Here is a 25,570-nt window from a genome sequence, read left to right on the forward strand (position 1 = left end):
GAACACCCCAATCCACACAGCACCCACCTGCCCTCCAGCCCCTCTCCCTCTCCGCAGGCTCAGCACAGTATTTCTCCTCTGCGCTCCCAGCAGCGACACTTGCAACAACTCAAGCTGGCGAGTACGTTTCCGGCTGTGATAAATAGCAGGGAAAGGAATGAGATCCCAACACTGTATTTCATGCCCTGAAATCCCACTTGTATCTGGAAACGAACAGAGCTCTCCAGCTGATATATGCGGCTCCGGAGCCATTCACATCCTGTTGGCTTGTACACATTGTCATGGTGATTTAAGCTGGCAATTTGGCCCTAAAATGAAGAGCATCTCACTTTGTCCCTCCCTATTATCCTATATATTTTCCTACTGAAGAGAGGTTTTGGGGAGGATTTGGCCGGGCTGGGGACAGGCAGCAGCTCTGGTCCTTGTTCTGGCCTTCCCCAGGTGCCAGCTCTGCAGGGAGGCAGCTGCCACAGCCAGGAAAGGAAAGCGGCTGGTGGCTGTGCCATGCTCTGCCTTTGCAGGTCAGCCCTCTGCAAAGCAGACACTGACACTGAAAAAGCCTTTTTTCCCCCTTTCTAGGTCAGAGGGTGTTCCTCAATCCAGCAGCCACACGTGTCCTGGGAAGGGGAGGTCCTGCCTGGGAGCACGATGACCCCAGCGTCCACCCCCATCAGCCACTGCAGCCCCGAAAACAAAAAGCACCCTTGTAATATGCAACTGCTCATGGCAAAAACATCTCTTTATGTAAAACATGCATCTAAGTTAAGCAATTCCATAATGCCTATTTTCCTTATCGCAGAGCTGTTTATTTAAAACAGCATTAGTGACGTTTAATTAACTCCCTAACTATCTTGTTAAAGGACTTCCTTCTTCCAAGTGCTTTGTCCCAACGTGCCCCGTGGGACGTGAGGGGAGCCTGGGGACCCAGAGTACTCCTTCCTCTGCCAAAGGGTCCAGAGGTGGCTGTTGTGGTGCTGGGGACCCCAAAGGGATGTGTGGAACCTCAAAGGCATGTTTGGGACCCCAAAGGGATGTGTGTGAACCCAAGGGGATGTGCAAGCACCAGAGGGATGCATGAGCCCCTTTTCCCCAGATGAAGGCAGGGCCTTTTCGCAGCTGCAGCCAGAGAGGTTCCCCAGGGAAGACCCTGGGCTCCTCCTTGCCGAGGGGTCAGGTCCTCCAGCCCCCAAAACAACCCCATCCCCTCCCCAGAGGCTGTGCAGAGAAACTCAGTCAGCAGCGGCCGGGCGGTTCTCATATCAGGTTTAATAGCAACATCAGAGTACTAAATATACACAGGGCAATCGGTACAGGGTGGCATTTACAGTGCTTCCAAGTACACAGCTTCCAAGTACAGACACAAATCAAAACCACTCGGGAAGAAAACAGTCCTGGTGTGCACGGCCCCTTGGGGGGGCTGCTCCCCAGTGCCCCTCGAGCCCGGCACAGCTCCAGGGCTCACCTGGGCACGGGGTGCCCAGAGAGGCAGGGGCTTCCCAGGAACAGAAAGCAGTACTCAGTGATGTGAAACCGGTTACAAAGTAAACGCTGTCTCATGTTAGAAAACTTTTTTTTGGCAAAATAAAGTGTAAACTTCACTGTACATGTCCTATCAAACAAACAAACAAAAAAATAAATAAACCCCTCAGAACCTAAAATAGAAGAATCTGGGTCAGAAATCTGTGCCCTTAGTGTACGTTTTTGTGCAACATAGACTTTTTCTCAAAGTAAATATTACCTCCACTTGTGATACTATTAAAAAGGTACCTACAAATGCTGAGAATAATTCTTAAAAATGTGTGAGAAGCGTTACATGAGATCTGGAGACCAAACCCACAGAATTCGGAAATGGTGAGGGATTTCTTGCTGGTTTTGAAAAAAAAAAAACAACTTACAGATTTGATACCTGGTTGAACAAAAATTCCAACCGCTTCATCCTGAAATGGGTGGGTTGAGATAGTATATATAGACTTTTGTTCTTTTTTTTTTCTTTTCTGTTTTTTCTTTTTCTTTTTTTTTTTTTTTTACAAAATATATAATATGTGTAGAATATCTACTATTTAACTACCATTTTAGCTGAACTACCTTCCTTCACACCCAGCTGCCAATGGAGAAGAGGTACCACAGATCTGCCCTGCACCCTCTCCCACGCTGGTTCTGCTGCTGCTGCTCTGACCTGCCTGCTGTGCCAGGCTGCCCATGGCCCTCGCTGGGAAGACAGTGAAGGAAAAAAGTCAGATTTGGAGAGCTGGGCAGCTGCTGAGAACCCTCTGCCCTGGCACCAGGGATGCTGCCAGATGATGCTGCCCTCATGCTACCCCTGTTTCCAAAACCCTTGTCCCAAACCCCACCGACATGCCCACCATACCCAGGGGTGCTGCGCCATGGACCCGCAGCCCCAAACCAGCCTAGTTTGGCACAAAAGAGAGCCCAGCCCAGTGGCTGCAGCCAGCAGCCCTTGCCCAAGGAGCAGCACGGATGCAGCCCCTGCTTGGTGTTTGCAGGGAGGCTGGAGAGGTCCCAACAGCCCCAGGAGATCTGGGCTTGCCACGGAGCCCAAGGAAGAGCCAGCCTTGCCTCTGCCAGGGAGCAGGGCAGCCGTGTCCCAGCTGCCTGCAGAGGCTGGTGGGCAGAAGGGCTCATCCCAAGCCCTTCTCCCTTTAGGACAGAGCCACAAGCAACGCACAGACACACCACTACACCTCTGGGGATTTGGCAGCCTTTCTACACATTCCTAAGGGGCTAAGAAATCCAGGAAATGAACCAAAAAGAAATGAGAAGCAGCAAGTTGGAAGTTTATGGCAAAGCAAAGAGCAAAACTTTGTTTTCAAGCTGCCAGATCCACAATGGAACAAAACACAGTAAAAAGCTCCGTGGCCAACAACGTGGCTGGAAGATGGCAAAGCTCACAAGGGAACGTGTCTGCCAACACCACGCCTCTCTGCTTTCCCCTGGTACGAAAGATCTGCTCAGCAGGTCTATTCCATGAAAATGCAACTTCTTGTTTTGATTTTTTTTCTTTGCTTTGTCTTTCATCAGTGGCAGGGAAGGAAATAACCACAGTTCATTCCTCTCTACCACAAACAACACTGGGATGCTGGGATCCTGCCTCAGAAGTCACCGCATCTGCAGCTCCGGCAGCTGTCCCTGGGAGTGCTCGGCATGCATAGGGATGGGAGGGTTTCTCTGATAAAGTGCAAGTGCTGTTGGTCCTTATAAATAAGGGAAGATTGTGCATCTACTTTTGTTCCCTGGCTCACCGCTCCTCTCTCGGTGACCAGGACACGTCCTGCAGGAAAGCTCGTGCGAGTCCTGCCCTCAGAAACCAGCTCCCATTGTCTGGGCTCAAGGTCTTTTGCCTTCATTCTTTCTCCCTGACACAGACACACACGCTCCTCTGTCCTTGTCCCCAGCTCCACAGGGAATTTCCCAGGTGCCAGGCTCAGGACAGGGCATCTCTCCATCACCACACCAGCACCAGCTGTGCCAACCCCAGCTCCACCTGGTGACTCCCTCCAGGCAGCAGGTTCCACGCACGCAGAAATACAGAATGATGCTTCTAACACTGGGGAACGAGGGAGCTGTCAGATGGCTATCCAGAGCACACTGGAACACTCACAAGAAGGACTGGGAGCAGCCAGCACATACAAACAAAGAGGAAGATCAGTGGGTGAAGCACAGCAGGCGGCTCCCGGGCTGGAGCGGGTTGCTGCCAGCAAAGTCACACAAAGCAGGAGAACCCAAGAGCTGTGCCAGGAAGGGCCATTTGCAGAGGCTTCACTGTTACATCAGGAAAAAGCAAAAGCCCTGGTATAGATGTGGGAGTGCTGGCAGCAGGGCCAGGACCTCCTGGAGCACCCACAGAGGCCCAGGCCTGTTAAACACCCCCAACACCAAGACCCAGCCCTGGGACGTGTGTCCCTGCTGCTGCCTATGCCCACCCAGCTCAGCACTCAAGAGAAACCACCTCTGCAGGAGGAACTGGTTCAGTCACAGATTAAAACCTGGCCAGGAGCAACAGGAACACCCTTCTCCTCTGCAGCATTCGGAGAAGTTTGGTTCAAGTCTGTAGGTGATCATCAGGTCTGGCAAGGAAGGTTTCTTCCTGGGGTAGATTCCAAAAATTCAGGAAAAATAATCCAGAATGTGCAATTTCATCAGAAAAGGGTAAGGAAACAAGAGACTGCACACATGGCTATGTGCACTACCAGAAGTTTCTACTGTTTTTAAACTGCATGTTCACTATCATAAAGAAATGGAGCTGAATAATCAGTGGATGAGTAAAAAGGTGTATCTGGACAATTCTAAAAAACCACTACTGTTTACGAAGGGCAGTTTACAAAAAGAACTGTAGGACTTTGGTCTGAACTCTGCTGTCGTTCCCACCTACATAGTGCTGAAGCAACCCAACGGAGATGTGCCTCAGGGCACGACATGAAGCCAACCTCACAGGAACTGCACGGCACTGGTGCCATTCCCGCTCCTGCCTGGCTCTCCCAGCTGTGCCAGGCTGGAAGGGCATGGCACGGCACCACCAGCAGCACCCAACCCCATGGAAAGACAAGCCTGGGGCTTGTGGGTGGGCTGGTGTGCTTGCCAGCACCCACCAGAACCACCCACCCCAGCAGGAGCTGGACATAAGATGGGACATGTCTCTGGTGCAACACACCAAATGGAAGCAGAACCACACTTCCCTGGCAAGCTACTGGGAAAAATTCACTTTGTAACACTATTAAATGATCCCCATGACTGTGGAGAACAGGCTGTGTCTTCTCCTGCCCCAGGTGACCCAGGATAGACCCCGAGAGCACAGGAAGAGGCTCCCCAGAGCTTGCTGACCTTGGGCTGGGTCAGGAGGCGATGGGCTCTGTCCCCTCATTTCTCACAAAGGGCTGAGCAAGCTTTGGTGTAGTGGCCAATTTAGAAGCTATTTTTCAAAAACGTCTCCCACATCCCACTCCTAACACTTGTCTCTTGTGATGGAGAGAGGCCCATCCCTTGTAATTCCACACCTAAAACCTGTCCCCAGCCAGCTATAGATGTCACAGGTAACAGAGGGGACCACAACTCTGCAAAACACAAGGGCAGACCCAGGCTTTGGGGCTTCCTCCTGCCTACCTTGATGATGTATCAGGCTACAGAGCTCAGAAAACACCCTTCACCACCACCACCACGAGCTGCTGCAAGCTGCCCAGAGCCAGAGGACCCACCTGCTGTGAGCTCCCTGCTTGCTTCCTGCTTGCCCTGCTCCTGGGAACACGATGGTCCACAAACACCCACTCAGACACAGGGTCCATGGGGAGCATCCCACATCAGGGAACAGGGGCTGGCACTGGGGCAGCCAGGACAGGAGCTCCTCAGCTGCCTGCTCCCCTCACCACAGCGCTGCACTCCCTCTGACCTCCTACAGCAGGAATGCACTTTGTGAATCTGGCCCAGACTCATCCTCCTAGTGACAATCCCAGCCTGTTCCCATCCTCCTTTTGCTCTGTACCAGCCTCCAGAGCTGTCACCCCTCCTGGAGCTGGAGGCCCTGTGGGCAGTGCAGCCCTGGCCATCCCTGCCACTGCTTCACATCACCACGGCTGGAAAAGCATTTCCAAAAAGAACCAAAACTATATATATATATGTATACATACATATATATGTTTATACATACACACACACGTATATATATGTATATATGTCTACCTATATATACACATATAGGTTTGAAAGGCAAGCTGCCCAAGTAGAAAACATCAGTTCACAGAGCTCGTTTTATGCATGTTAAAGAAATGAGACTTTTAGCCCATGACATCTTCTTTAAAAATGAGTATTTAAGATCTTCAAAAATTGCTACAGTACAAAAAGTGTTTGTGTGTGTATATATATATATATTTTTTTTTTTTTTCTCTCTACATATAATGTATGTATGTGTATGGACCAGGATGGATGACCCCACCAGAAGAGATGCCCCACTCATACTCCACGTTTCCAGGCGTTATCAACTTGGCTTCGGCTTCTCACGAAGTCTCTGCATCAGTTCATGGCACATATTGGTATTATTGGCACAGGTTCAGAGTCACAGTCCCCGTCCAGGCTCCAGGCGCTCGGTCCCTCCCTCTCAGTCCCTTGCTGGTTCCTCTTCCTCCACTGGGTTCTCTGCTCACACATTTTGTCTTTCTCCAAAAAACGCGCTCTTTGAGAAACGCAGTTACCTACAGGCGTGTTCATTTTTATAAAAATATATTTGGCCCATAGAACGCTGCTCTTCGAGTCTCCTACTGGTAAACAGAAATGGTAGGTACAGGTAACCCATTGTTTTTGTATATTTTTTACAGGTTCACCAATGGAATCCTGTTAAGGATGAGAAGAAAAACAAATATTAAAACATGACAGGGAAATGCACCACGACCTCCATCACTTCTCTGATGCCCACCCTCCTCCCAGCCATGGCACAGGGCTTGGGCAGCATCCTGGGGGAGCAGGGTGTCAGGGACCTCTCCCCATCCCAGCTCCCATGCTGTGTTTGGGACTGGGACCACTCCTCCTGCCCCCTGGAGAAGCCCCAGCTTGCTTTCAGCCCTGTTCCGTGGGGCAGCCTCCGACACAGGGATACACTGGGATCCCAGGATGCTTCAGTGAGCATTGGGGATGACCAGGAAACTTTGCTCTGCCTTAGTGCACATTCCCATCTTCTCCAGATGCTTTGCAAAGCCTGATTCCTGGGCATCTTTGCACTTTTCAGCTTTTCACAGTTGAGGCCAGAGCAATGACTGCTCGGGCAGAAGAGAAGACAATGATGAGCACTAACAAGATTTCCTAAAGTTAAATGCCCTACAAAAACCAATAGAGAATTGGTTAAGTCCCAAAACCAGAAATCCTGCTGAAGTTCTCCTTAAGCTACTTATTTGCTGTCTTCTGAAATATCTCTGCCTGCCTAATCTGTAAACCTTTATGCAAAGACAATTACTCCCCATCACTGGTGTGTGGCCTTTTGCTTTGTGTGTGTGTGACTGTACAGGGACGTGTGCTGCAGCGCAGCCAAGTGTGCCTGGGACAGCACAGGCTTTGCATCGAGCAGAGACAGAGCACAGGCAGAGGTGCTGCCCACAGTGTGCTCCTGAGATACAGGCCCCAGCCTACACCACCACCTCTGAACAGCTGGCTCACCACATCTAGAAACACACCATGTTCAAGGGCTCCTTCTTCAACATTATTCTGAAGCAAGACACCCAATATACACCATCTCCATGAATAACACTGGAGTCTTAATTAGCGAGACAGATTTTGCAGAGTCCTTAATCTCCTGCACCAGGGCTGTGCTGGGACTGCTGTTATTCCTCCAAAGACAAGCCTGGATTTTTTTATGATGACTCATTATTCTGTTAACGCTAATACAAACCATTTGCTGTTGTTAGGCAGAACGGGGCTGTCACAGCAGCTGCTCACTGTGTTCAAAGCACAGAATTACCATGCAGATCTGGAAATTTTAACTGCCTTGTGCAAAAGCTTGGGTCAGAGCAACGTTTCTGTACCAGGACGATTTTCATGTCTCAAATCGGCACTTTCCTTCCTCACAGCGATGCTGAACATTTACATAGTTCTGGATGAACACTACTTACTGCATGCATTGCAGGATGTAACACTTAAATTGTGTTCCAAATGGCCTCTTTGTGCAAAGTAGGTCAGCGCTTGATCAACCTCACAGATTTTTGCTTAATCTCATTCCATGGGGGTTTTCAGTCAAAGAGAGCGGGATTAAGGACAAGAATAATGCGGAATTTCAAACTTCATTTCAGAAAGCCACAAAGCTGGTATGAAATCAAACCAAACCAGCCAGTTTGCTGTGGTGCTCAGCCAAAACTGCTCCAGTGTTCAGCCAATTTCACCTTTTGGTTTGCAAAGCAGCCTCTTCCTTGGCACTGTGTCTCCTCTGTCATCTGCTGTCATTGAGCACAGAGGATTTTGCTTCTTAAATCCCTGTGTAGATAATTCTCCAGTGAGTCACCTGCTACAAATGCTTTAATTGACTGTTTTACTCTTCACCCAGACCCACTCAGGGCCACGCTGCTGCTGCTGCAGCATCAGTGCAGGGAGCTGCAGCAGATGGGCCAGGTCCTGTCAGCAGGGACAGCCCAGGGGCTTTCTGCTGCCCAGGGGTGACATCCATCCACATGTGCCCGTGTCCCGGGGAGACCTGGTGCTGGCAGGGGCAATCTGCTGGAACGCCCCGACAGCTGCTCGCCGCGGGCACCGCTGCCGGCTCCCGGGAGGGCCGGCGCCCTGGCAGGCACCGCGCATGCGGCACAGGAACCCTCCTGCTCCCTGGGAAATAACTCCAACATCTGCTGCCGCGTAACACGAGGAGTTTCACCAGGTTTCCTGACACGACCTCGGCGCTGCCTGCAGCTCTGTGGGCTGGAGCCTGATCTGTGGCACCATCCCTCACACTGGCTCCCAGCGCCATCGGCAAATGCCAGGCAGCACAGCGTTCCATGCTATCCCAGTGCTGATGGACTGTGCCATGTCAAGTCCACACTAAACTCCAACCAGCCTCCTGGTGCTCACCTAGTGGGAATGCCGGAGCTCCCTCTCTGTCCTGCCCATGACAGGACAAGGCAACCTCGACCAGGGACAATCTCTGGGGGAGCCATCTCGGTGCCACCAGCCACGCCAGCTGCTCTTGGGAAGTTTTACCTTATGCATGTGAAACTTCTAAATATTCATTTTGTCTGTGGGATGTCCCAGCTGGCACATGTGCATTCATGGAAAAATGCTTTTTGCAGGGGGTTGCAATGTGTCTTTCCACTGCAGACTTCCAGGAAGCTACAGGGAGCCATGCTGATGGCCACAGGACAGCACAGGGCTGTGGGGACAGCAGAGCCCACACAGGGGACATGCCTGCCACAACCCTGGTAGCTGCTTATTCCAACAGCCACATCCCAGCAGATGTAGGAAAACGTGTGCAGGAAAGAGTACAGTGTGGAAAAAATATTAAGTGGCCTTTTCAACAACTGAAGGATTTGGGTTGACCCCATTTTGGGAGGAGGGCTAACTCTCCTGCTATCTGTGCATTCCCTACAGCATTCCCCACCCGTGGGAGGGACTCATGGCAACCACCTGGATTGAACCATAACGTTCCACACACACACACATGTATTCTAGAATCACCCAGGTGCAAATACATACACATGTACATATGCAGAGAACAGTTTTTGGATTAATCTTGTTAACATTAATGAAACCAAGACATCAGCTTCCAGAACTGTATAAATAACTGAAACACTGTTACAGACCTAATGCTCCAGGTACAACCCAAATAGATTTTTCCAGAGCGCATCAATACGCATTTTATGGATTCTATGAAAACAGGTCAATAAGAATTTCAGGGATTTAATAAGGCATAATGGACCAGCTCTGGACTATTTAAAGAAATCCATGGAGCTGACCAGGGCAGGGTCTTTGGCACAGAGTTTCCCAGGACCTCAGGCAGGAGTGGTGGGAATGGCACAGATTTCTGATAGTGAGCAATGTCTCAGAGCTGCTTATGCCCCTCCCTCTACTTCAGGCACCAGTGCTCAAGTATGACTGGCTTGGGTTTTATGTTTGTTTTTTTTTAAAAATCATTTTAAAGCAATGGACACAAACACACAAGAGATCACAAACTACAAAGCTCCAGGTGCAAAAAGGCACAGTGGGCCATTGCTGTCAGCTTTCTGAAGCTCGTGTCAGCTTGAGCTGCTGGGGAAGAGCCTGCAGAACCTGTCCACCCCTCAGCCCCTGCTCACCAGCACCAGCTCCACAGTCAGGTACCTTCGCATCCCCAGATAATAGCCACAGCAAAGGAGTCAGAGAAATAACAAGCAAACACTAATAGATGGGGAGTAAGAGCCTTTCCACAGCTAACAGTAAAACCCCTCCAACCCCAGAGCTGCCGCAGCTGAACTGTGGGGTCCTGCCAGCAGTACCCTGCGGGCAAAGACCCCTGTGGGCAGAGGGCTCAGCCCCTGCCTCCTGCCCTCAGCCACAGGGGCAGGCAGGGACACAGCTCCCCTGAACTGCCTGGACACAGCCAGCCCCAACCACAGCCCAGACCATTAACTTTTTATTCCTTTCCATTCCAAGCTAATTATATTTCTGTGTTCAATAGCTGAGCTCAATGTTAAACAGGCTGAGAAAGCTGCAGTCAGGGAAGGCTGGAAATTCCATTTACATGGAATATATGATTCATCACAGCAGGGACCTGGGACAGACCAATGAATTCACTTGAGTGTGGTTCAAATGGGCACTGCTGCCCCATGGGGTATCCTGGGAACCTTAACTGCTTCTCCTGCCACCACTACCAGCTGTGTCATCTCCAAAAGCAGAACAAGGAGGTGAAAATAGACCAAGATCACTCAAAAAGGGAAAAAATCCCCAAACCATGTACTACTGAAACATGCACAGAACTGTTGCACTCCCTCAGCTGCAGCAGTACCCAAGGTGTGAGCCTGGCTGCTGGGCACCACACGCTGGGCTGGCAGGTTCAGCCTCCTACAGAGCAACCAGGGCACAGGGGGGGAGGAGGAGGAACCTGACACCCGCGCAGCACGAGTATGGATGTGTCTGTGACAGCAAAACATCATCAGATGAGCTTTTGGGTATGGATGGAGCATGCATGTCAGATGTGTGACCCCTGAACAAGACGGGCTGTCCAACGTGCACCAAGAGGTTAATTACAGATCAGGCCGTTTCACAGCATGGAAATTCCTATCGCTTGTTGAGGTGCTAGGGGTGGGCTGGAACCACAAGATCAGGCTGAAGTTCAAGGCTACCTCAGGGAACCTTTGCTCTCAAGTCCACATCCATCCCCTTCCCTGATGTTTAGCTCAGGCCTGTCTGTAATTCACCTCCATAAAAAACCCATTTTGTACCCAATGTCCCACCCATGGCAGGAGACACATCTGCCCACCCTGGCTGGGCGAGCCACCCTGCTTGGGTCCCGTGTCCCAAAAGAAGCACGAACAGGAGGATGGCACCAGGCAGGGAACAGAGCAGCTGCCTGTGGGCAGGGATGATGGGGATGTGGGCAGGGGATGGGCAGGGGGGGAGCACTGTTACATACCAGGAAACAGCCCGATGGCGTCTGCCCTGCTCCCAAGAGTCAAACAGGCTTCGGCCAGTCAGCAGGAGATTTCAAACCATTTCTCAGACACAAAGGCCACGGGAATAAGATGCCGGTCAGAAGAAGAGGGTCTGCAGGCAAGGAGAAAAAGGGGCTTGCACATGCTAGTACATAACACACAAGGAGCAAGTTGAGGTGGCTTGCTGTGAAATCAGCCTTTTTAGAGGGGGAAAAAATAATCTCTCTAAAACAATGCTCTGAATGGGCTTGTCAGCCTTGGAAACCAGGGTTTTGCAGAGCAGAGACTGAAGAAGAAAAAGATGGATGGAATTCCAATATCGAACGTTTTACCCCCATGCATGAGCATCCTTCGAGGCAGCCATGTGCCCTGGAGGCCACACGACCCCAAACAACAGCAGAGCATCTCCCCTCTGGCCCCTCCACCTCCAGCCCCGGCTGCTGTGCCCATCAAGTGCTCAGACTCTGCTGTGCTATCTGCACATGGCCCGAGGCCAGGAGGGTCCTGGAAAGCACCGCCTGGCAGCAGAAAAGCACTGAACCTCTTCCAGCCAGAACAGGGGCGCCCCTGGCTGGGGGTCACAGCAAAACCAGCACGTGTACCTTCCACAGCCTGGTTTGCACAGCCCTGCCAATTCTCTGCCTTCTAAGATCAGGGGAAACCCTGGGAAACATCAACCAGTAAAACCCCATGCAGGTGCAGAAGATGATGGTTACAAAGATGGCTATTAATAAGCTGACGGCTTCCAGGCTTCTGTCCATGCAGGTGGACCTCAGCGGTGGTGGCAGGCACTCCACAGCCCAGCCAGGCTGCATGAACACCCAGTTGCTCATTTTCTCCTTCAAACCTAACCTTTTCCTCTAGCTTTGACAGGGAACACGCATTTACCACGTGGTAAAACTGTACTAGTGCCCAGCAAAAGGGCTTCAGAGCCAGCCCAGGGGCCACCCCCGACCACCTCCCCCCTGTGCCAGCATGGGCCATGCAGAGCCAGGGCTCCCACCCTTCACACTGGCTGCCACAAAGCCCCCTGGTTAATGCCTCATTATTTCACGCCAGACAAATGGTTCATTTGGCTCTCGCTGCCCGCTCCTCCATTAATCACCTCGCTCGTTTGCAGCCCAGCAGCTCTTTTGGTGCCACTTAGGAGACAGCACGAACGCTGGAAGATGGATCCAGCAGCATTTACACGCTGGCAGAGGCAGCTGGGAACTGAAAAATGCACGGTGCCAAATGCTGCCGAGCCGTGGGGCTGCTGACACCACAGGGCAGGGGCTGCTGGGCCCCCCCCATCCTCACTGGAGGGAGGCAGCCCTGCCATGTGCTCCCAGGGCATCTCCCCTGGGCTACAGACCCCGGCACCAGAGCAGGATGGTGCTCCCCAGCCCGCTGGAAAACGGCACCAGCCGCCTCACCTGTTTCCATTGTAGGTGGTTTTATAATCCCCAGGCGAGTGCAAGGCCTCCTCCGCGTAGACGGGCACGGGGGCGAGGCCGCAGTCGTGGGAGCACGGGAGGGTCTCGTTGTAGGCGGTGAAGATGTCGAGGGCGCTGGGCACGCGGGCGGGGGCGAAGTCGGTCAGGTTCTGGCAGCTCTCCTCCTGCTGCTCCAGCTTGCGCTGGTGGCTGTTGCGCCGCGGGCGCCCGCTCTGCGCGCAGCTGCGCGGGGACAGGAGGGGACAGGGGCACTGGGCTCAGCCGGGGAACTAATTACACATCGCTCAGTACTAGACTTGAATTCAGGCACTTCGGAGAGATCAGCCATGAACAAGCAGTCGCGACACTTGCTTTTTGCTTTTTTTTTTTCCCCAAGGATCAAATTTAAATTTTAGATACAAGGTTTTTTACCACCAGAGGAATTACTTAGCAAGTCATATGTTTATACCTGCAGGAAACAAAAGCCTTTTTTTCAAGTGAAAAGACATAGGTGAGAACAGTGAAGTGTAACCCTCTCCATTTGGGAAGCACAAAAAAGTTTTAACTTATGGGGATAAATAAACTCAGAACCTGCTCTGACTGGGTGGACACGCTCCCCTTGGCTAAGGGGTGGCTGGTGGGGCAGCCCTGCTCCCCAGTGGCTCCACCAGGACCCTGTGGCCATGAAATGCTTCTGGTTCTGTACATGCAAAACAAGGAGAACACTGGCAGGCAGGAACCCGCCCTCCCTCAGGCTGCTCCTATTTAAGGGTCTAGATGCTGATTTAATTAAGATGTCACTTTTTTTCCCAACAGGACTGACAGCGCCTGTCGGAACAGCGGAGTTTCGGAAGACGGCCGCTCCGAGGGCAGCGGGAGCTGGGGCAAGTGCTGCTGGGGAGGGGATGTGTGGGGCTGGGGCTGACCTGGAGTAGCAGCATCTGCCAGCAGCTCTGCCACCAGCTGATGCAACCCACAGAGACAGCCACAGAGACAACTGTCAGCTCCACCACGGCACGCTGGCCGGAGGAGCGATGGCGAGGACACTCGCCTGGCGCGCGGCCACCACCCGCCCGTCCTGCCTGAGGGGGACAAGTGCCAGCCATGGCACTGGGTAGCAACTGTGTCTCCTTTGGGGACAGGGACAAAGTGTGATCTGGGCCAGCTCTGCCACGGAGCCCGCGGCCAGCAGCGCTGGAGGCAGCTGCGAGACCACGTGGAAAACCGAAGCACAGTTTGGCAAGTGTCAGAGCTGAGCAAGTTCAGTGGGTGCTGCTTCCTGCTGGTGACACGTCTGACTGCTGAGCGCCCGTGGGACTCCTCTAGTCACTTCCCAATTCCACTTATCATAAACAATTCCTGTTCTACACTGATCACTGTACTTTTTTTTCCTTTTTGGCTTCAGCATCAGGTTACTTGAGCTGTTCAGCCGAGATCAACGGTATCTACTGCTTATGATGGCTATTAGAGAAAAACCTCAGAAGTGTTTTCGAAAGTATTTTCCACTCTCTTTCATTGAAATACTGCTACAACTTGGGAAATTGAGTAAAGTAAATCCTGTCTGACATGCAGGACCGAGCATCCCTGGCTATGCTCCCCATGGCCCCACACCCAGCAGAGCAAACTCACCTTTGGGGCCACTAACTGGGCACTTTCGGCCAGCGGCAACGCTGTGCTACAGCTCTGCTGAGATTAAGATGCCTCCATAGCCCTGCAAACAGCTCTTCCCCAAATCCTGGGGAACAAGTCGGCTTCCTCGTCAACTCGGTTTTCTGATTTCCTCCTGGGTGCAAGGACGGATTTGCTGTAGCACCCAGGGTGAGCTTGGGCTGGAGAAGAGCATCATCACTGCCGAGTACGGCATCTCCCACCGGCTGGAGCCGCAGCCGGATCACTAACCAGCAGCACTGACCTCAAAGTAGGCCAGTTTCCCTGGGAAAATAGGTAAAGCCACGACTGCCTGAAGCAACAGCTAACCTATTTTACCATACGCCCAGCCATGCCGAGGGAATAAATGGGAGCAGATGAAGCCGGAGGAGGGTATGAGCACTGCAGGTGATGGGGCACGCTTCAAACCGCGGGGCTCAGAGGATGCCTGCCAGGCCCTGGGGGGAGAAGGGAGGTCAGAAGGCACAGTGGCTCCTTGCTGAGCCAGGCTGGTGGCCTGAGGAGCAGCAGCAAAGCTCCTTTAGCAGGCGGCAGAGGAGATGCCACCCAGCAGGGCAGGTCCTGGCACCCCTGAGGGACACCCCTGCGGCAGAACACAACTCAGACCTCACCAGGTGGCATCACGAGGCGATCCCAGAGCAGCGATGTGCACGTGTCCCATGTGGGACTCGGCCACCCAGCCCTGGCCACGTGCTGGTGCCCAAAGCCACACACCACGTGGTGAGAGGTGGGAAGCCATGGGGCCATGGATGGACCCAGGTGCTTCAACCTTCTTTGGAGGTTTCAGCATTAAAAGTAAGTAATTTTCTCCTGCAATGCCTTCCCAACACTGTCCTCGCAGATGTTCACAGCTGGAAAGGCCCCCCTCTCCCCACCCCTGCACCATCCCCCCAAGCCAAGCAGACCTGGGAGGCACCTTACCAATTTTTTAAGACAAGAGTTGTTATCAGAGCAGCTATGACCATGATGAGGGACACGGTAATAGTGATTATCTGATGAACCGCCAGACCTGTGGAGAAAAGAAACAGGACAGAGTGGGGACAAGAGCTGTGGGGGGTCCCCACAAAGCCCCCCACTCCTCAGCCAAGTGGATGCCCCTGGCCACCCCCCCCCCCCCAAAGCGGGACAGACAGCCCCTGACAGCAGTGATGCAATCCCCTCTCCTGCCTTACATAAAATAATCTTTAAGCCAGGCTTCTCATTTCCTATCCTCTCAAGTATGTTCCTTGTCAGCCCGAATTAGGCACGAAGAACGGAAGAGATGGGAAGACGCATCCCCTCCGGGACGGAAAGGGAAACTTGAGCACAGCCTTGCAGTGGGTGCAGGATTAACCAGAGATAATAATTACTGCACTAACTGCTGCTCACTCAGAAGGTCGGGTGGGCTCATTTTCTCGTAATTCACCTTACACAGGGTATAATTTTGGCTCGTGTATCATTCCTAATGAGCAGTTTGGAAACAAAAGCATCTCAATGTACAGTATGTTTGTGCTTTTGTGCTGCTTTACAGTTGCAATTTCGTAATGAAATGATTTTCCTGGCTGCTGCCCAAGGATGTGCTATTTTTCACGAACAGATGTTGCAGCTCCTGATGGATGAGATTTTTAATAAATAAATAAGTGTTAGTATGACAGGAAAACAAGTATGTTTTATATATATCTATATATGTGCACCTGTGCAATATATGCATAGCTTTCCTGGCTCACGTGGGTGCTTGTGGCAAGGAAATCACTTTCTCTTCCCACACCAGAGCACACAGGGCTGCCCTGGCTGCAGATGTGGGCAGGAGACGGGCCCTGCATGTGTCAGGCACATCCCTGCCTTGGAGGGTGGAATATCCTCTTGGGAGAGACAAGCTGGGGGCGGCGTGCCCTCGCTGCAGCCTGGAGCACTGCCCTCCCTGGGGACATTGTGCAGAGCATCCCCATGCTCCCACGGGAATGCTGCCCAGGGCTCTCCTGTGCTCCCCTGCTTTTGGCACAGCTCTCATGGCAGGCTTGTGTGAGACTCTGAGCAGCAGCCTGAGCACCAGGCTGGGCAATCAGGCCAGAGATTTGTCAGTGGCATTTTAAACCACAGATCACGCTTGCTGCTCCACTGCTTTGTCTCAAAGGACAAAAGTTTTAACTCCCTTGAAATTTGCTGTCTTGCCTACTCCGGCTCATCTCTGTGCCCTGGAGGTTTTGGGTCCCTGCTCACACTGCCAACAACACTCATCAAGGGAGAAAAGCTGCTCGAGTTCAGCCCCACAGCCAGGGTGAAGCTGCCACCTCCCAGGACACACAGCAGCTTGATGCGTCCCTAGCCCACACACCCCCAAAGAACCCCTAATCCCTCAGAATCACAACAGAAAATGCTCCTGGTAGAAAAGCCATGCAAGGCTGCCAAGACCCATAGGGATGCACAATGGGAGATGGAGCCATGCTTAAAATGGGCACACAAAGAAATCTACTTGCCTTTCAAAGGCCACCTCAATCCTTGCACCATCAACTTGCCCTTCCTGGCACTCATCCCTGCTTGGGATGCAGAGACCCGTAAACCCCCCAATTCTGAGCAGCGAGGCCAGCCAGCAGCGGCACCTTTTTAGGAAGCGCTGCAGACTTTGCTGCCAGGATGCATCCTGGGCGTAAATCAAATGCTCAGAAATGGGATTCTTGACAGTTTAATATAATAAAAGCAAGGTCACCTTTGGTGAGTGATTCACCGAAACACGTCCAGAGCCAAGCACCACCGCTCGGCTCCGCTCCCAGCGCCAGGCACCGGGGCTGCCGGTGGGAGCTGCTCGGAAAGGGCTGGTGCGAGGGTCAGAGGAGCAACGGCCTGGCATTGGCCCTGGCAACCTCAAAGCTCCAGCAGATGGTGGAGCAGAAGCCCTCACCTCCAAAATACAAGCAGCAGGGTTTCTGGAAGGAAGCCCACCCCCAGCATCTTCCAGCGCTTATTCTGCTTTGCCGGCGGATACATTATAGGGGAGATCTGGGAGAAGACCTGGAGAAAGGAGCAGGGATCCCAACTAGTTCATCCCACCCAGACAGGACATGGTCTGGAGTAGGAGGTGGTGGCAGATGTCAGCATGCTATGGACACTGCCAGCGAAGGGGTTTTCTAGAAGCAGGACCAAGGAGAAGTGACTTCTCAAAGGCCAAAGCTTCCAAAATGCTGGCTCTTTGGATTACGGCACGACCCCAGTGCCAAGCTGGCAGAAGGCAAGAGCCCACCAAAACACAGGAGGTGCAGGATGCTGCAAAACCCACGTATTCTGGGGGTCTCCTCTGCTCCCCACTGCTGTGAGCCACATGCTCCTTCCCCAGGGAGCCATCGGATGGACAGACGGCCACTGCCAGCCCCTGTGCCCTGGAGAAGCCCAGTGCAGCAGGATGGGCTGTGGGTTGGGATGCGTCAGGGTTATTTTTTCTCCCTCAAGCACCTATTTTGCAAATGACCCATTTCCTTCATTTACTCCTGATTACACTTCAATTGGTTCAAACACTGTGACAAGGCTCCTCCGGAGGAGAATGGCTGCTGAGCAGCTCAGGGGAAGTGAGAGCTGGGGACACTGGTGGTGGAGGATGGGGAGGACCCAGCTCCCACTGGCTTCCCTGGAGGATGGTCATGACAGGAGCCACATCCCAACAGACCCGAGGGGTGGAGCAGGCAGCTCCCAGGCTCCAGCTCACACCCGCCTGGTGTTTGGTGCTCTGGCGCGTGCCAGGTCAGGAGCGACGCCCACCCCGGCCACAGCCTTGGCAGCAATCTTGGAGCAGCTCCCAGTGGGACACTGCTGAAAAAGATAAAAGGAAAGACTCTAATAATAAAATAAAATAAAACCAGCCCGGTGCCCGACTCCTTTGAACACAGAAGCGGCATCAGAAATTAGAGCTTCTGCAAAGCTGGGAGCCAAGGCAGAGGTGCAGGGAGGCGGGAGAACCTAATGATGCAATTAATCCTTGTGCTTACGTAAGGGGCAAGGCACAGGCAGAACAGATTGCAGGTGCCTGAGCACTGGGAAGGATGGCAGCTCTTGGGAGCAGGACACATGGATGTTAAGAAGGGCTGGATAATTTTAGACTCCATCACATACATAAGTTGCCATATGTACCAGCACAGAATAAAGTTCCTTTTCACATATTAATTCTGCACTGGAGCCTGGGGGGATTTCAAGGGGAATGGAAATGTTTTTCCCAACAGTGTTAACCATGGCAGTGATGGAGAGAGGGAAAGGGACCTGATGGATAACTGGGATGATTCCCTGAGAAGCCCTGTAGCAACATCTATTGCAATATAGACTAAGTCATCTTCATTCTTACTCTGCAAATAGATCAGATCCTTCCCTCTAGGCCTTCAAAGAAATATATAGAACCATACAGAGCAAAATCGAACAGAAAGATCCAATTTGCAAGAGAAGGATTTAAAGGATGGGACATCCTGGGAGAAAGGAACATCCCGTAAGGGACAGACAGCACCCAGGGGGAGAGGTGAGATGAAAGAGAGATGGCTGTAAAGAGCAAAGCATTATTTTAAACACAGCCCTAGGAGCCCAATCTGTCTGGAGGAAAGGGACCTGGAGGATAAAATCAATAGCTCATAAAGCAAAATTACTCTCCTCCTCCAGAGTGAAGAAGCCTTCAGCCGAGCACATAACTCTCAGTGAGAGCCAGAGCCCCCAAAACATGGGGCAGGGAAGAACCCGGAAGTAGAAATGACAGCGGCTCAGTTTGTTCCCTCATGTCCTTAGCAAGCACTTCCAATGGCAAAGTCCTGATCCCAGGGAGTTACAGAACCCGGCCATCACTTAAACACACCTGAAGAACCAGCCAAGAAACAAAGTGCAGAAAGGGCAGGGGCGGGTGTGTGGGATCACAGAGGGATGCCTGGAGCTGCAGCCCCACCTGCCCCGGCCCCAGCAGCTGGGAATTCCTCGTCCCTGCCAGCAGCTCCCTCCTACCAGGCTTTCACCAAGCAATTTGACGCAGTGACCATTTAACTGGAGGGTAATTACAGGAGAAGTATTTAATGGAATCGAAAGTGTGTCCAAACCCCTGTGCTTCTGCTAGTGCAGCAGAATTTAATGTGTTGGCTGCCAGGAGGGAAAGCTCTTCAAAGGTGCTCTCTGGACCCTTGGAAATGCTGGAATATTGCTGGGTTTTTCCACTCTGCTCTCGCCAGGACCTCTCGTCCCCTCCGGCAGTGCGGGACCAGCCTCAGCAACCCCATGGGCAGCAACACCAAATGCAACTCCAAATTCCTCACATCCTGAGAAAAACCCAACCTTCTCAAAGCAAGCAAATGCTAGGGCTTTTTTAATACGTTATTCTAAAGACCATATATTTGCCACCAAGATGAAAGTGCTGAGTTTTGGCCTTTCTGGTCACCTTTTGAAATGGCTCCCGGACAGCCCTGCATCAACAGAATTAATTCCATGAGAAAATCCATTCAAGACTAATGTCTTGCTACTGCAGAAGTGTGCAATGGCAGCAAACAGGAGATATAAGCTCTTAATTAAAAACAAAGAGAACCTCTATCCCCCAAGGCCTTTATTTCAACAGCTCTTCTTAGGGAGACAGTATTTTTCATTTTCCCAATAAAACCAGCTATGAGCTGCAACTCTTTGAAGACCCTCGTCAAGGCCTCTGAGCTGCATAAAATTAAAAAAGGGAAAACCAGCTTCATTTCATTTAGCAGAGCATCATTTTGAGTTACCATCAGGAAAACAACAGATGCTCCAAATATCTGCTGTGCCCTGGCTGGGAGGAACACAAGGAAGCATCTCAGCCCGTTCCTGCACATGTGCTGTGCAGATTCCGTTCCTGCTCCTTTCTCCTCTCTCTGCCTCAGACTTCCCAGTTTGAGTTGAAATGCCAGAAAAGGGAAAATCTCCTAAATAACCCTTGGCAGGTCTGCCAGGAGCAGGCAGGGCCCATCCAGTGTCCAGGGCTGAGCTGGACCGGCAAGTCCTTGCTGGCAGCAGGATCTTCACATGCAGGGTCAGGTCCCAACACCTCTCCTCATGCTCCTCAACCACAGCATCATGTCTGGCCATAGAAAAGAGTATCCCAACAGGTTCCCAGTAGGAGTGTGGGAAAGACACCGGCTGCTGGGAGCAGCTGAAGAGCTTACAGAGAGGGAAATGATGAAAGCACAGAAGGAATGCCAGCCATAGTAACCTTCTAAGCAATCTCCACAATGAGCATCACAGCCCATGCAGAAGCCAACCACTGTCACTGTCACCCCTGCCCCGCCCCATGCTCAGCTCCACAAGGAACACGAACCCAGCTGCCTGCTCCAGGCATCATCCCCAGCTGCCTCTGGATGCAGGGACATCAGTGCTGGTGGCTGCCAAAGGAGAGATCTCTCTGAAGTGGAGTCTTCTCTCAGGGCTCAGAATCCTATCCTCATCCCTGCCACCAGTGTCCTTCCCCTGTTCTTCCCAGCCCCAGGGACTGGGACACCTTCCTCTCCTCCCAAGCATCACAGAGAGGCTGGGGAAAACTGGCTGGAGTCGAGAGGCACTGCAGCTTCCCCAGCATCAGAAAACTCATCTGATCCTCGATAAAACCTTTCGGACAGAAAAATCCAGTCAGGAGCACTGCACGGCTGCTCTGCAGCTACCCCAGCCACAAAGGGCCTTTCCCAGGAGGCATCAGTCAGGCTTTGCCGCAACACAAACCCTACTGCCATTGAATAGCTTGTAAGAAAAATAATGTAGAAAAAAGCACGAGGGTTAGACACAGGAGAGGAGATATGGCACGAGTCTTCTTGGAAAAACTTGTTCCTGTGCCAAGTTGGTTCATCCACTGCCCAACCCACTGTGCTGGGAAAGTGCATCAGGGTCACTCCTGAACACCCCTCCTGCCTTCGGAGCTGGAGCAGGCAAAGCCCCCTGGTTTGCCACCCAGTAAATCTGAGCCATCGGCTCCAACACCCAGCCCAGTGAGCATTACTCATCCTGAAACGAAAACGCAGCTCTTCAGCAAGAAAATCCACCAAGGTTCCTGGAAACCTCCTGGTATTTTGGGTTGGACTGATGAAAGGAGCAGAATATCCTGCTGATGTGAAATATTCTTGCAAAGAATGAAAATCCTAAAGGCTTATGCTAAAGACACTGGGACTTATCTTCTCAGGTGTCACAGCAAATATCATCGAGCAAAAAACATCTCTGAGAGTAGCAGAGGAGAGTTTGTGGCTCATTTAGACACACGTGGGTGAAGACACACACACGCCTGACATCTGCTAATCCCAGGGAGGGAGAGAGTCCTTCTCCCTTGGCAGGGAGAGCTCAGCTCACGGCCAGGCTCAGTTCTTCCTTCAGCCACCATCCTCCATTCCTAAAGAAAACCACCTTCTTGGGCAGCTGATGCATGGCCTTACAAAGGATCCTTCGGAGAGGTCCCAGGAAAGGTGACCATAATATAGGGCCCAGGAGATGCCATCTGGCCCCTCACCTCCTCCTGGCCCCCAGCTGCAACGGCTCCATGTGCCTTTGCACGCTGGATCAAAGAGGCAGCTCCATCCCCACTGCCCTGGGTTTTCTTTTAAACACATTTTATCTTTAATTAATTCCTTTGAAGCCTCTTGCATCCGCTATCTCCTGGCATCCAGCACCCCCTCTCCTGCACCCTCTTTGGGAAGGCAGGGCCATATCCCTGCAGGGAAAAGAATGGCTCTATTATTATTATTTATTCCCGATACACTCCTGGAGAGGGAGGGTGGGCTGGGACACGCCACGAGCTCGGCTGTGGCTGCTGGCACGGTGGGTGCCCACGGCAGCACCCACACAGCCCCACACTGCAGCCAGGAGCACCCCCAGCCCCGGGGCTGCCCCTCCACACCAGCTCCCTCCCCAGCACGCAGCTCACAGAACACGCTGCCAAACTCCTTGTGCACCGGCCACCAAATCACCGTTAATAGCAGCAGACGGCACATAAAGTCTTCTGCTTTATAAAGCACTTAAAGGTTTAATTAAAGACAGCTTTATTCTAATACTGCTGAAAGCAGAGCCTCAGACAACCCAGCGAGTGCAATTCATGCCTTCACTCTGACTGTCTCTCGATTCATTCTTCTCTTTTCTGCCTTTTTTCAGCAGAGCCCACAGGACTGGGGGGTGCTCTGCCCACCTGGAGAGCAGCCCCCCCACCTGTCCTGGCCTCTTGCCCCACGCTGACATTTTCATTACTCGTCTCTCTCTGTGCTCTCCTGCAAACTGCTTATGACCACCCTCAAAAAAGGGAGCCCGTTTTAGAAAAGCACAAGCACAACCTCCTGGGTGAGCAGGCTGTGTCCCTGCCCGCCAGCAGCTCTGCCACACACCGGCACAAACCCACCTGAGCTGCTGGTGCCCCAAACAACTCCTGTGTGCCAGCACCTCCTGAAGCCAAGCCCCACAAACCAGCCTCTCCTCCTTTTCCTCTGGGCATCACAACAATCCCTCACCTGCCTTCACTCCTACCGACACACAGAGCATTTGCTGTTCCAGGGGACATTTTTTTCAGCTTGCTTTTCCTGCCAGTGAGTCACAGAGAGTGTCTCTGGCCTTTTTTTTTTGGTCTTGTTTCTTCAGCAAAGAGGAGTGGGGCGAGAGGAAGACCCCACTGAGCCTGACTGCACTCACTGCTCCTCTAAGCAAGCACTGCTGCCTCCACTGGAGTGCCCCCACCCCAGGGACCCCCTTTCCCCCCCCAGCGTCACGAGGCACCCAGCAGCAAGCCCCTTTCCAGCAGTGCACAGAGCGAAGCAAGGGCATGGGAAGTGGGAAGCAGCACGGATCCAGTCGGATGGAGGGACACAGGGAAGGAGAGACATAGGGAGGGGGAAGCAGCACCAATCCGATGGGAAGGAGAGTGCCGCTGGTGTGTGGGGACAGTGGAAGCCTGCAGCTGCAGAAGCCTTGGGGTGGCTCCTGGGATAGTCCCAGCACCTTTGAGTGCTGCAAACAGGAACACCCCGACACCCCAGGCTGCTGCCAGGGAAAACTGAGGGACCACCGGCTGCGAGAGCAGCATCCCTGCCTCCTTCCCCACTGCCCACCATCGCGCCGTGCACCTCACAGGATGGGGATTTCCAATGCTTGCTGTGGCAAACAAGAAGTACAGACGAGTTACCTAATCCTAATTTGTAGCCATATGTTTTTCCCAGCAGAGTACAAACACTTCCAGCCGCTAAAGCTTATATAACAGAGAGGAACAGGGCTTGGAAAATCAAGGCTCAGCCCTTGCTGCCAGCAGCGAGAACAGTCTGAACACCCATCCTGAGGCACGGCTCTGCACTCCCCACCAGGACCCTCCTGGGGTTCCCCTGGGTGCTCAGCTCTGGCACTGGAAGGAAAAGCAGATCTGGAGCTCAGGCGTTTTTCAATTTAGGGTGGACGGGCTGTGCATCGAAAAGGTCCTTTAGCCCCAGGAAGGACTTTATCATATTCACACCACTTGGCAAAAAGAAGTTAATTAGCAAAAATTCCGATCCTGGAAGAAACCCCTAATGAGAGCTAAGAGCTGGCAGATTAAAGCAGCTGGTCCCTCGGGAGGCTGCTGGGGACACCGGCAGATTGGGGCTGCGGTGCTTGGCTGATCTGCTGGCCAGGGAGGGCAGTGGTGGCACAGGGGGCAGCACCGCTGGCTCACCCTCGCCTTGCCGAAGCAGCCGTCTCCACTCACCTACAGCACATGCCCAGGGCCACCCTCCCACGTGCCACAAACAGAGCAGGCGGCACCCACCGGGCCGGAGGCACCGGCTGTGGTCTGGGGAGATAAGGCTGGAGATCCCGTCACGCAGCGAGCTGCTCCCACTGGCAGGCGCTACTGATACTCCCTCACTAATATATCCAGTGTTTTTTTACAAAGTGTGTAGGTTGGGAGCTTTTTTCACCACTAAAAATAACTCCTCTAAGTCAGGAACAACATTATGGTTGGCTTGTCTCTTTCTGCCAAGCAGGACAGGCTAGATGGATTAATTGGAATTAAGATTAGGCCATAAAGTTCTTTTCGATTCAACTAGAACATCACTGTGGGCTAAAAGCAGTCGATGCACAGTGAATAAATCCAGTAAACTCTACAATGGAATCCACGGTTTAATACTGGTAATAACAAATATGATTTGAAATAAATGGGAAGCAGCTTTCCCAGCCACGTCCATGCAGCAGAGAGCACTGGGGGAAGGCATCGCCGTGCCCGAGCCTGGCGCGGAACACGATTACAGGCAACAGGCTGGGGATGGAAACAGCTAATGGGAAAAACACAGCGAGCTGCTGGAAAACACCTCGGATAAAAGCGATGGATCAGAGCTGCCACTCGCCTCCCGAGCGCTCTCGTTTAACAACACAAACTTCTCTTTACCAAGCTTGTGCCACAGCGACCCGTCCGTCCCCGGACCCCTCAGCCCTCCCGCCGTCCCCGCAGCCCCTACCTGTGCTGTCCCCCAGCCCGCGGGGTGGGCGAGTGTCCTTGCCGCTGCTGCTGTGGCCGGCGGCCGGCTGGGCGGTGCTGGTGCGGCCAGGGCTGCTGCGGGGCACGTCCCCCCCGGGGGCAGGAGCTGGGGTGCTGGGGGCAGCGCGGGGCGGCGTGGCGGCGGTGGCCGCGGCGGTGGCGGTGGTGGTGGCAGCGGTGGTGGTGGCGGCGGTGGTGGCGAAGGTGCCGGGCAGCGTGCTGCTCTCCAGGGAGTCCTCCTCACCCGTGGGGCCCCAGACGATGACCTCGGGCAGCGCGGTGGGTCGTCCCTCCCGTGGGGCGAAGCCGCGGCCGCGCAGGTGCCGGCGGCCCCTTCGGGAGCGGGGCCGGGGCGGGGGGCGGCCGGCGGGCAGTGGAGGGACAGGGGGTGACCGGCGGGAGCGGGGTCTCTGCGGAGGGGATGCTGGGGTGCAGGTCCAGGGGGTGCTGGGGCGCCGCAGCTCCTCCCCGCCCCCTGTGCCCCACAGGGAGCCACGGGACAGTCTGTGCCGGAGTGCCGGCCGCGGTGAGAGCCGCCCCCCGGCAGCGCTGGCCGGGGGCTGGCAGCTGGCAAGGTCCATGGCTAGGTGGAACATGGCTATTAAAATCCAAGCATGGCTTCCGAGCGGGCAACTTGACCTGCAGACAGAGAGCAACCAGGTTAGAAAGGCAGAGGGGCAGCCCCGCAGCTCCTCAAACCCAGCCACCCCACTCCCAGTGAGCTGCTGGTCTCCTCACACCTTCCCCTCACAAACCACCTCACAGCGTCTCACGGTAAGAAAACACCTGATACACATATTCTTCCTTTCTTATTTCTTTTCCCCCCAGAAAAAAAAAAAAAATCATTAGGCCAAAGCCCAAAATCTTTACTCCATTTTATTCAGCTTTTATACAAGAAAGACTTTTGTCGAACTCAGCAGGAGTTAATGAGAGCTTTATATGGCTAAATAGACTAATCCTCC

At 53.0% G+C, this 25,570-nt stretch overlaps 1 protein-coding gene across 1 annotated transcript in view; it reads right to left on the reverse strand.

The window, feature by feature from the left end:
- Nucleotides 1–5,799: 5,799 nt before the first annotated feature.
- Nucleotides 5,800–25,570, reverse strand: part of AJAP1 (adherens junctions associated protein 1) — a 33,755-nt gene continuing 13,984 nt past the window's right edge. The window contains exons 2-6 of the mRNA XM_051637624.1: nt 24,589–25,247; nt 15,113–15,200; nt 12,524–12,766; nt 11,090–11,220; nt 5,800–6,339 (exon numbers count right to left, since the gene is read on the reverse strand). Of these exons, the coding sequence (XP_051493584.1) occupies nt 11,148–11,220; nt 12,524–12,766; nt 15,113–15,200; nt 24,589–25,247 (1,063 nt within the window). The 3' untranslated portion in view covers nt 5,800–6,339; nt 11,090–11,147. The remainder of the gene's footprint in view (nt 6,340–11,089; nt 11,221–12,523; nt 12,767–15,112; nt 15,201–24,588; nt 25,248–25,570) is intronic.

Source organism: Apus apus, chromosome 20 (assembly GCF_020740795.1).
Source record: "Apus apus isolate bApuApu2 chromosome 20, bApuApu2.pri.cur, whole genome shotgun sequence".
NCBI classification, from domain to species: Eukaryota; Metazoa; Chordata; class Aves; order Apodiformes; family Apodidae; genus Apus; species Apus apus.